Source organism: Oncorhynchus mykiss, chromosome 23 (genome assembly GCF_013265735.2).
Source record: "Oncorhynchus mykiss isolate Arlee chromosome 23, USDA_OmykA_1.1, whole genome shotgun sequence".
Classification (NCBI taxonomy): domain Eukaryota; kingdom Metazoa; phylum Chordata; class Actinopteri; order Salmoniformes; family Salmonidae; genus Oncorhynchus; species Oncorhynchus mykiss.
The window spans coordinates 10,207,323-10,219,210 of NC_048587.1; the positions used below are offsets into that span (position 1 = coordinate 10,207,323).

General features: G+C 43.8%; 1 protein-coding gene across 1 annotated transcript; it reads right to left on the minus strand.

Moving 5' to 3' along the window:
* Positions 1 to 2,178: 2,178 nt before the first annotated feature.
* Positions 2,179 to 9,167, minus strand: LOC110502265 (BAG family molecular chaperone regulator 3). Its single transcript, XM_021580166.2, has 4 exons — positions 8,608 to 9,167; positions 5,249 to 5,587; positions 4,679 to 5,029; positions 2,179 to 4,277 (listed from the first exon to the last, which is right to left on the minus strand). Exons 1-4 carry the CDS (start codon positions 8,800 to 8,802, stop codon positions 3,420 to 3,422), a joined length of 1,743 nt encoding a protein of 580 aa, XP_021435841.2. The 5' UTR covers positions 8,803 to 9,167; the 3' UTR covers positions 2,179 to 3,419.
* Positions 9,168 to 11,888: the final 2,721 nt, after the last annotated feature.

Below are 11,888 nucleotides of genomic sequence, written 5' to 3' on the forward strand. Positions count from 1 at the left end.
ACCCTCCACAGAGCGTATTATGAGTATTAAAAACCACACACCACATTAGCTGTCTCCTATCTTGATCTTCTACATTCCCAAAGGCCATCAACTCTAGTCTCTTACACATGTTGTAAAAGTTCACTATTACCATATTCCCCTTCCCAACCACACCTCTACCACTACATACTCCTGTTCAACTCCATCTCTCACACACCCATATGGGATCCCCGGCATTATAAAGGTAGCACACCCGCCTCCTTCCCCTGCCACCCTATCTCTACAGACTGGTTTAAGCCATATCTCCTGGAGACATATCACAATAGGTTTGACCGGTAACTCCTCAAGAAACTGTTTGAACTCTTGCCCATTAAGGCATCAAACTTCTGTCATTCCATTGAATGATTAACACCATTATGAAAATTAACCAATACATGATTCCTGGCTGGACTGATTCTCAATCTCATTGAGGTCATCCTGTACATTTTCCCATGTCAGTCCTGCGATCCAAAGACACTTCACTGCCTGATCCACTATGATCAGTATCTTCTTAGTCTTAGATTGTAATTCTTCTGTGCAATTGATTGCTGCGATCACAAATGTAACAACCTTCCTCATATCTACTACCAGTGTCACGACTTCTGCCGAAGTCGTTGCCTCTCCTTGTTCAGGCGGTGCTCGGCGGTCGACGTCACCGGCCTTCTAGCCATCATTGATCCATTTTTCATTTTCCATTGGTTTTGTCTTGTCTTCCCACATACCTGTTTTCAATCCCGTCCAACCTGCATCCCGACCTGCCCTGGAATACTTGCTCTACTGGGTTCCCCGTTAGTTTTTGCGTGAACTACCTTCCCTGCTTCTGCATACGAGATTTTACGCTCACTCCACACCTGCTGCACTTCCACCTGTCTTTTCATCAATGCACAACCCCCATATGGCACACTATAGGCACCCCCAGAGTTACAGCACCTTAACTGGACCCCGTCTCCACATTCCCCATATGCATGTTCTCCCCCACACTTCGCACACCTCCTTTTGCCTTTACGCACCGCAGCCACATGCCCAAACCTTTGACAGTTATAGCAACACAATGGTTTAGGAACGTAAGCTCAAACATAGTAACTCATATACCCAATCCTAACTGTTTCTGTCAGTACCAGATCCTAAAAGTTTAGTAGCACTGACAGGCTATTCACCTTCTTCCCATCTGGAGGCGCTGTGCCTCAATAAGAGACCCTCCCTTCACAAGACCTGCAAAGGTGCCTCAGGCTTCCTCTTTTTCTTAACCTTTAATCTCACTATTCTACCTAACCATTTTTCCACTCCACCACTAACTACACTCCATCCCATCCTCCTCAACACCTCACCCACTGCCTTTCCATCCATCTCTGCCCCAGTCACAGCCAAGTCAGTGTTGCTCAACTGCCTCCACAGGATTTCACGCTCCAAAACAAAACAATCACACGTGACCTTACTCTTCACTCTATATTGAGCTCCACCAGGTGCACTCGATTTACCTTGCCCAGTGCACCGATTGGTGGACGTCTCTTTTCTGGGACTGTTCAATAGGAGCTCCGCCTAGGCTAGAGCAAAATCCAACGTACAGCAAGTTTAAGGTTTTCAAATGCTCAGCTGTTTGAGCTGATTGAGTCTGAATTAGTGACACGTCTCTCATCAAAATTCGACATTCAATTCAAATAATGTTTTATTGATATACTGGTATTTGGGTAATTACACATTTAGGCTACCAGTTTTTATCAACGTTGATAGGTTGGTTATGAATATTGAAGGTCGATCAAACTTTCATTTTCCCCTTATGTTTGTATGTTGAAATTGTAGTAGTTCATTATATTTATTTCAGGTGGCACTTACAGCAGGGTTATATGCTCTCTTAGTGAAAAAAAAAACACGTTTGGTGGTGAATGGAATGTATTATTGAATGGAATATATTAAACCTAAAAAAATAAACACCCCATGCCAAGTTAATAGAGTGCTTATTCAATACTGTGCATTCTCCTAATGTGTCATTTTTTCCTGGATCTACCATGTGTTGCTTGTCTCACACAAGGTGTTACGTGATGGAGAGGATACAAGGTGAGGTTTAGATTTGCGTAAACCATATAGAACCACTTGATAGCAAGGATGGCAACATATCACAATACTGTAACCTACTATAAAATCACTCAATTATAGACAACGTCAAAATAAATCATTTTATTTGCAACCATGCTAACGTGACTCCAAGCTGTCAACACTGCAACAATCTGCAATGCACAAGCTGTGATAAACAATGCCTTCTTTTACATTGACCCTTTGAATTGTTATTCTTGATTAGCAGCTGATGCTAATAGTCTCACATCTCATGAGGTTATGCAGCTCACATCCAACATGTCTAAATGCATTCTTAAATTCAGCAATAATTCCTTTCTTTAAATAACATTACAAGTGAAACTACAAATGTAAAAATGTTGTAAAACATTCTACCAATTTTAAATCTTACTTGAATCAAAGGTGACTAGATGTAATTGTTGAATGTAACATATCAAGTTCCCTAATCATTACAAATGAAATATAAACATATTATAATGGTGAAATAAGTGCCAAGAACCCAAAATAGGCAATGCACCTACAGGCTGAAACTAATGAAACCCGAAGTAACTCTATCAACCATATAATTTGTTAGGTGTGTGTTAAATAACCCAGAGGAACCGAGAGGAAGAGGAAGATTCTGAGAGGAATCTCTGAGAGGAGGAAAATGAAGATTCTTCCCTTTAGGTGGCTCTTTGTCACCTGAGGCCCAAAAATAAATACTTTTCTCTGACTGAATCATTAACATTCACTAACATTTATCCCATTTCTTCATATGGAATCTGAGGTAAATATTGTTTCTCGAAGTAGTGGATTAGAACTAAGAGGGAAATATTAGGCATCTCTAACGATAGCAACTGAGTCCCTTTCTTAGATAGAGAGATGTAGCCTTCTCTATACATTCCAACCAGTGTTCTCTTATTGAATATGTACTGAACAACTTTACAACAACCACGTCACATGGTCCCAAGGCAACAACATATATGTACTTTTTAAAATTGAAATAAGCTATTTTCATAGTATTTTCCTATATGGATGTATAAAGGCCTCTTAGATCATCTCCATTCTGCATGTGTCTTTAACACACTGAACATGACAATGTTCTTGCAAAAAGACATTGGCACGGCAAAAGGCAACAACAGTGGCTAAACATAATTGCACTCAGATACCACCATCACATATGTGGTGAATACCAGAAAATACCAACACTGGAAATTAAGCAAACATGCATCTTATAGTTCATATGTGATATCTGCCGTAGAAAGGGGGGTATAGGGAACATTGGGAGCAGCCTATTTCCACGTCATATTTGATGACGTTTCTCTTCACTCTTCGCCATAATAAAGCAGTCATTATGAGATCTCCCTGGCCATCTCCACATTCGCTTGGCTGATCGTACTAGGCTGCTCTCCACTCTGTGGCGGGCTCTCGCCCTCCATCGAGGACGCACTGACTGGCTCCGATGGCCGCTCATCCAGCATCTCCAGTGCATCCAGTATGGTCTGGACCCTCCGGACTCCGTCACGTCGCGCCTGTCGCACATCCACACGCCCCTCTGGGTCCACTGAGTCCAATGCTAAAAGCTCTTTGGTCAACAGCTCCTCCAGCAGCAAGTACCTCTTATCGTTCTTCTTTCCATCAAAGCATTTCACCTCTTGCTCCAGTTTCGCCACTCTCTCCACTATCTTTTGTACTTTAGCCAAGCCTGGGTGACACTGAGCGGCGGACTCGTTTTCTGCTGTTGTGGACGGGACCTCCTGTGGAGCAGGAGCATCCACTGGCTCCTGGGCTTCTGGTTTTGGGGGCATCTGGACTGTGATGTTTGCTGTCTGTTTCGGCTGCGGTTGTGGCTGTGGTTGTTGTGGATGTTGTGGTTGTTGTTGGTACTGTTCAGGTTGTTGGTATTTTTCTGGCTTTTGATACTGTTGTGGCTGTTGTGGTTGTTGGTACTGTTCAGATTGTTGGTATTGTTGTGGTTGTTGTGGCTGTTGGTACTGTTGTGGCTGCTGTGGTTGTGGTTGTTGGTATTGTTGTGGTTGTTGGTATTGTTGTGGCTGCTGTGGCTGTTGTTGTGGTCGTTGTGACATCTGTGGCTGTTGAAGCTGCTGTGTGTCAGCCTCTCTCTGCACAGTTTGGGGATACTGAGAGATCTCCTGCTCCATTCTGTGGTGTGATTCTCTCTGTGGGACATGGTGGTGGTGGACCTGGACCTGGGGAAGAAAGAAGGAATTATTTGCATGTTGCCATTTATTGTCATGAATCTTGACCTGGAGGTAGCTCTGCAGAGTGGTCACTAACTAGCACAGCTACAAAGTTATATCATCTGATTTTATGCCTAACCTTAAAACCACATTGCTAACCCTAACCTTAAATGTTTACGATATAGACAATTTTGACATTGCAGCTGGTCTATCTAGCGGAAATCACTCAGTTCTACCTCTTGGGCAAGATTCATGACAATAAATGTCAACCTGCTAATTATTCATCAGGAATAATGTCAAATTTGCTATTCTGGCATTTATGGCTATGTACTTATATTATACTTTTTATATAGATGAATCCTAATGATATTGGACTGGCAATAGGTGAAGCGATGATGGAAAAAAGGTACCTGTGGTCTCTCTGTAATGACCTGTGCACTGAGGGGAGACTGGCTCCTCATATGCGGAGGGATATGGATGGCGGCAGTCTCACGGTGCTGGGGAAGCACGCTCGGGGAGGGGGATGCACGGTCCCGGGAAGAAGACGTGGGCCCATGATGACCGCTCCAGTCCTCTGGTTGTAGGTGGTGGAAGGAGGGCTGGAGCTCTGAGTAAGCCGGAAAGCGCTGGGTGTAGAGAGTGGAGTTGACAGGGGCTTGTTGTGGGTGACCTCCAGCCCTCTCGTGGATCACTGGGATGGTGATGTAACCTGCCTGGAGGCCTGTGCTGCTGGGTCGTGGGGGCTGGTGGAAGGGGTGGCCCTAAGGAATGAAAGTCTAGCATGAATCAGAGGAAGTACAATTGTATATTCAATATTACAAGTAGCTCTAGAAGTAGCTGGAGGTTTAGTTTGATTCCGACATCAAACACCTGCATTTAACTACAACTTTCTCTGCAAATCCTCCAATGACATCAATCTATGATTAAAGCAAATGGTAAGAGTTAATGCGTAGTAATCTCATTAGCTAAATCAGTCTCACCTCAGGTCCTTGTGAACTAGGCGAACAGGACATGTAGGGCTCAGGGGTAGTGCTCTCGGAGGGACCCTGCAAAGGAGATCTAGGCCTGCAGTGGAGCGTCGGGGTGGGGGAGGGTGTCCGCCCGTCTGCTCGTACATTTTGCAGAGCAGTCGGCTGAATGTACGGGAAACATTGGTGTTGCTGTTGCTGACGGATGTCTCCGCCTTCATGGCAGACTGGGATTGGGATGTAACCCTGACGGAGGGTGGGGTGCTTCATGTCTCTCACGAAGGCCTTCTGCATCTCCTGAGGACTCGGCTCTGGGGGCACACTGGGGCCATTTTGAGACAGCTGGCTGACCTGAAGAAGAAAAAAAGTCTGAATTAATACATATCTAAGACATGCAAATAAGTATGTGAGTGAAACCCTAGCCCCAAAGGCAAGCAATTACTGCCAATCCATCATAAAATGTGTTTTCTATGAGGGAATGATGTCCAACATCCCGGAAAGATTTGCTATTTTTTCCAAACTAAGACCATTGGGCTATTAAAATTAAATTGAGATTGATTGAAAAAAGCCATTTGCTAGAGGCTGAAACAAATATGTCTGCTCTGGAATCTGCTCTGGTATCTATAAGCAAAAAAGCATTCGGTACATTGTGAAATATCCCTGGGAGATAAAAATAAAAGTATCACTTCTCTGACCACTTGGAAGAGGAAACTACACTCTTAGGGGGGGAAAATGTGCTATTTAGAACCAAAAAGGGTTCTTCAGCTGTGCCCATAAGAGAACCCTTTGAATAACCCTTTTTGGTACCAGGAAGAACCATTTTGGATTCCATGTAGAACCGTTTCCACAGAGGGTTATCTTCTAAATGAAACCCAAAAGGGTTCTACCTGGAACCAAAAAGGATTCTGCTATGGGGACAGCCGAAGAACCCGTTTTTTCTAAGAGTGTAGTTCTTATCCAATTGCAAGTATGTGCCTGTCAGAAGAAGCAAGCCATCACTACATGTGGGTATGTAGGCTCTGCATTTGTTGGTTTGCTAGGCAGTGTTTACTATTATAACAAATCATAGTTGTCTCATGTCCTCACATGCATGTTGATCATAAATTCACAGTGGAGACAAAAAAAACTCCATGATGCTGTCTTGGTGATCACCAGGACAACCAATTAAGCAGTCAACTGTCAGAGTGAGACACCTGACTGTGACAGCAGGGAACAGTATCTCTTTGATATCACTACATGATCAGTTTTGGGATTAATCCTAGAAGCGTGCCAGTGGCCATCGAAGGTGAGCATTTGCCCACTGATGTCTGTTACGATTCCGAACTGCAGTCAGGTCAACACCCTGGTGAGGACGACGAGCACGCAGATGAGCTTCCCTAAGACGGTTTCTGACAGTTTGTGCAGAAATTCTTCAGTTGTGCAAACCCACAGTTTCATGGCTAGTCTCAGACGATCCCGCAGGTGAAGAAGCCAGAGGTGGAGGTCCTGGGCTGGTGTGGTTACACGTGGTCTGCGGTTGTGAGGCCGGTTGGACGTACTGCCAAATTCTCAAAAACAACATTGGAGGCATGCCAATTGCACGCTCCCTCAAAACTTGGAGATATCTGTGGCATTGTGTTGTGTGACAAAACTGCACATTTTAGAGTGGTCTTTTATTGTCCCCAGCACAAGGTGCACCTTTGTAATGATCATGCTGTTTAATCCGCTTCTTGATATGCCACCGCTGTCATGTGTTTGGATTATCTTGGCAAAGGAGAAATTCTCACTAACAGGCATGTCAAAAAATGTGTGCATAACATTTGAGAGAAATAAGCTTTTTGTGCGTATGGAACACTTCTGGGATCTTTTATTTCAGCTCATGAAACATGGGACCAACACTACATCTTCCGTTTATATATTTGTTCAGTATAAGTCCACACAGTTTGATACGACAAAGACAAAAGTTTGTCCACAAGACTGTTGGCCCATTGGACTCACTGTATTGGAACAGTCTCAAGCTGCCATGACTATGTAATAACAAAATAGCTGTATATTGCATGGTAATAAGAATTACAATTAAATATGACTTAAGAGTGATGTGTGGGGTATATTCTACCTTTTCTTTACATCGTTCCTTGACTTTTTTTTATACAACAAAAGTAGTTATGACACAGCCAATAGCTCTGAACGACCATTTGCCCTCTGCCATTTTGGCAGGGTCTCTGTGCACTTCCAGCATTGCACCAATTTTATCCCCTAACAGCTGTGTCTTTCCAGCAGATTCTTAGTGACACTAACTTCGGACAGCAGAAAGTGTTGATCTTCCTAATGCAAGACGCCAACTGGCAGCCTAGGGTCTGCTCCTCCAACCCTTCAACATTTAAAGTTGACACATAGTACTTCTGCACAGTTCAATGGTGTAAAAACATGTCAACAAATTCAGCGATTTGTTAATTTAATGTAGGCTATTGTAGGTTTCTTGGAGCTGTTATATATGGGTGGGTGATGAACACCTTCAAATCCCTTGTAAGGAAAAGTTTTAGTAAAAAAAGGTGCTATCTAAAAACCTAAATGGGTTCTTTGGCTGTCCTGGTAGAAGAACCCTTTGAAGAACCCCTTTTGATCCCAGGTAGATCCCATTTGTGTTAAATGTTGAACCCTACACACAACCCTTTTCTACATGGAACCCAAAATAATTCTACCTGGAACCAAAAAGGGTTATCCTATGTGGGGACAGCCAAATAACCCATTTGGAACCCCTATTTTCTAAGAGTGTAAGAAATATGAACAAATGCAGTCTGTAGTCTGCTTGGTCTAATAGGCTTTAAATAAACATTATGGAAATGATCAAACACTCAAAGGCATGGCTTTACATATGACTGTGCGTCATCAACAAACCTGCCAGCTTAGATCATAACACAATATCATAGCCTTTTACAACAGCCGTTGCTCAGCTTAGACCATAACACAAGAACATAGCCGTTTATAACAGCTATTGCTATTGTTAGTTAACCCGTTATAATGCATGTGGGAGAGAGCTGGAGCCTACAATAGACAGCATTCCATTGCGTTGGCGTATATTAAGTCTTAGCAGAGACAATTTGTAGCCCATGTTTTTAAAGTAAATAAAAATGTATAGAAGCATAGCCTACTATAAATAGAATATGCCCACTCTGTCTCCCCTATAATATAAGCCAGTGCGTATCAGAAGCAGTGACCATCATTATTAACCACTGAAGCGCTTGATCGAGGACCGTGCCATATATTAGAGAGATTATGTGTTGTGTCTGCCATGCTGTCAAGCAGACATGACATTTCACTCCAACTTTGAATATATATCACACGAGCCCTCCCACGGTACACATCATGTTACTACACATCCATGATCCTACCTTTTTGGAATCGTGTCTTGGGTCATTCCAGCTTGTTTTGCGATTAATGTGATCCACAAAAAAATGCCATCCTGTCTGTGGGTCAATTTTTATTTCCCATCCTGGCGGTAGAGGATCGTTATTATTGACCATATCTACCATTGGTGACTGTGTGTTCATGCTGCTCAAACTCCTTGATCCTTTATACCGTGCCATTTTATTCAGTCAATGGACCCTTTAAAGATTCCGCACGGTGACGTGTGGGAGATGGGGCTGGAAGTTTCTCGAAATAAATAGCACGGTCAATGTTGCGTAAAAGTTGCAAGTGTGTCTCGAGATTCAAGGGGTTCCAGCCTGACAGTAAGGCGACTGGCATTTCAGTCAGGAAACTCAAAGTTATGTTTGTATGTATCCTTCACACGTGGTGGCTATAATGTGTGCAGCTCAGATGGTGGCTACAGTTACAAATGTATCGTCGGTCAATGTTGATTAAGTAACGTTATAATTGACATTATATATACACTACCGTCAAAGGTTTTAGAACACCTATTCATTCAAGGGTTTTTCTTTACTCTTACTATTTTCTACATTGTAGAATAATAGTAAAGACATCAAAACTTTGAAATAACACATATGGAATCATGTAGTAACCAAAAAAAAAACATATTTTAGATTTGAGATTCTTCAAATTAGCCACTCTGCCTTGATGACAGCTTTGCACACTTTTGGCATTCTCTCAACCAGTTTCAAGAGGTAGTCACCTTGAATATATTTCAATTAACAAGTGTGCCTTGTTAGAAGTTCATTTGCGGACCTCCCGTGTGGCGCAGTGGACTAAGGCAAAGAAAGAAAAGGCCATATCTCAGACTGGCCAATGAAAAGAAAAGACTAAGATGGGCAAAATAACACAGACACTGGACAGAGGAAGATTGAAAAAAAAAGTGTCATTGACAATTTATCTAAGTTTGAGGTGTTTGGATCACAAAGAATAGCATATTTGAGACACAGAAAAAATAAAAAGATGCTGGAAGAGTGCTTGACGCCATCTGTCAAGCATGATGGAAGCAATGTGATGGTCTGGGGGTGCTTTGGTGGTGGTAAAGTGGGAGATTTGTGCAAGGTAAAAAGGATCTTGAAGAAGGGAGTCTATCACTCCATTTTGCAACGCCATGTCATACCCTGTGGACGGCACTTAATTGGAGCCAATTTGTGGTCACTTACAAATGTCCTTGTTTTTGAAAGAAAAACAAATGATAGTGGGACTAAGACGGCATCCCCAGACGGCATCCCCAGCCGCGCCCTCAGAGCATGCGCAGACCAGCTGGCCGGTGTGTTTACGGACATATTCAATCAATCCCTATACCAGTCTGCTGTTCCCACATGCTTCAAGAGGGCCACCATTGTTCCTGTTCCCAAGAAAGCTAAGGTAACTGAGCTAAACGACTACCGCTCCGTAGCACTCACTTCCGTCATCATGAAGTGCTTTGAGAGACTAGTCAAGGACCATATCACCTCCACCCTACCTGTCACCCTAGACCCACTCCAATTTGCTTACCGCCCAAATAGGTCCACAGACGATGCAATCTCAACCACACTGCACACTGCCCTAACCCATCTGGACAAGAGGAATACCTATGTGAGAATGCTGTTCATCGACTACAGCTCGGCATTCAACACCATAGTACCCTCCAAGCTCGTCATCAAGCTCGAGACCCTGGGTCTCGACCCCGCCCTGTGCAACTGGGTACTGGACTTCCTGACGGGCCACCCCCAGGTGGTGAGGGTAGGCAACAACATCTCCACCCCGCTGATCCTCAACATTGGGGCCCCACAAGGGTGCGTTCTGAGCCCTCTCCTGTACTCCCTGTTCACCCACGACTGCGTGGCCACGCACGCCTCCAACTCAATCATCAAGTTTGCGGACGACACAACAGTGGTAGGCTTGATTACCAACAACGACGAGACGGCCTACAGGGAGGAGGTGAGGGCCCTCGGAGTGTGGTGTCAGGAAAATAACCTCACACTCAACGTCAACAAAACTAAGGAGATGATTGTGGACTTCAGGAAACAGCAGAGGGAACACCCCCCTATCCACATCGATGGAACAGTAGTGGAGAGGGTAGCAAGTTTTAAGTTCCTCGGCATACACATCACAGACAAACTGAATTGGTCCACTCACACAGACAGCATCGTGAAGAAGGCGCAGCAGCGCCTCTTCAACCTCAGGAGGCTGAAGAAATTTGGTTTGTCACCAAAAGCACTCACAAACTTCTACAGATGCACAATCGAGAGCATCCTGGCGGGCTGTATCACCGCCTGGTACGGCAACTGCTCCGCCCACAACCGTAAGGCTCTCCAGAGGGTAGTTAGGACTGCACAACGCATCACCGGGGGCAAACTACCTGCCCTCCAAGACACCTACACCACCCGATGTTACAGGAAGGCCATAAAGATCATCAAGGACATCAACCACCCGAGCCACTGCCTGTTCACCCCGCTATCATCCAGAAGGCGAGGTCAGTACAGGTGCATCAAAGCTGGGACCGAGAGACTGAAAAACAGCTTCTATCTCAAGGCCATCAGACTGTTAAACAGCCACCACTAACATTGAGTGGCTGCTGCCAACACACTGACACTGACACTGACTCAACTCCAGCCACTTTAATAATGGGAATTGATGGGAAATGATGTAAATATATCACTAGCCACTTTAAACAATGCTACCTTATATAATGTTACTTACCATACATTATTAATCTCATATGCATACGTATATACTGTACTCTATTTCATCGACTGCATCCTTATATAATACATGTATCACTAGCCACTTTAACTATGCCACTTTGTTTACATACTCACCTCATGTATATACTGTACTCGATACCATCTACTGTATTCTGCCTATGCTGCTCTGTACCATCACTCATTCATATATCCTTATGTACATATTCTTTATCCCCTTACACTGTGTATAAGACAGTAGTTTTGGAATTGTTAGTTAGATTACTTGTTGGTTATTACTGCATTGTCGGAACAAGAAGCACAATCATTTCGCTACACTCGCATTAACATCTGCTAACCATGTGTATGTGACAAATAACATTTGATTTGATTTGACCTGGAATGCAGTTCTGGGTGACTACCTCATGGGGCTATCGAGTGGTGCAGTGGTCTAAGGCACTGCATCTCAGCGCTAGATGTGTCGCCACAGACACCCTTGCTCAAATCCAGGTTGTATCACAACTGGCTGTGATTGGGAGTCCCATAGGGTTGTGCACAATTGGCCCAGCGTCATCTGA

Coding starts and splice junctions, on each gene's coding strand:
- LOC110502265 (XM_021580166.2), bottom strand. CDS start 8,802: ATGGCACGGTATAAAGGATCAAGGAGTTTGAGCAGCATGAACACACAG. Junction 5,588..8,607: donor CAAGACACGATTCCAAAAAG/GTAGGATCATGG, acceptor TTTCTTCTTCAG/GTCAGCCAGCTGTCTCAAAA. Junction 5,030..5,248: donor CTAGTTCACAAGGACCTGAG/GTGAGACTGATT, acceptor TTCATTCCTTAG/GGCCACCCCTTCCACCAGCC.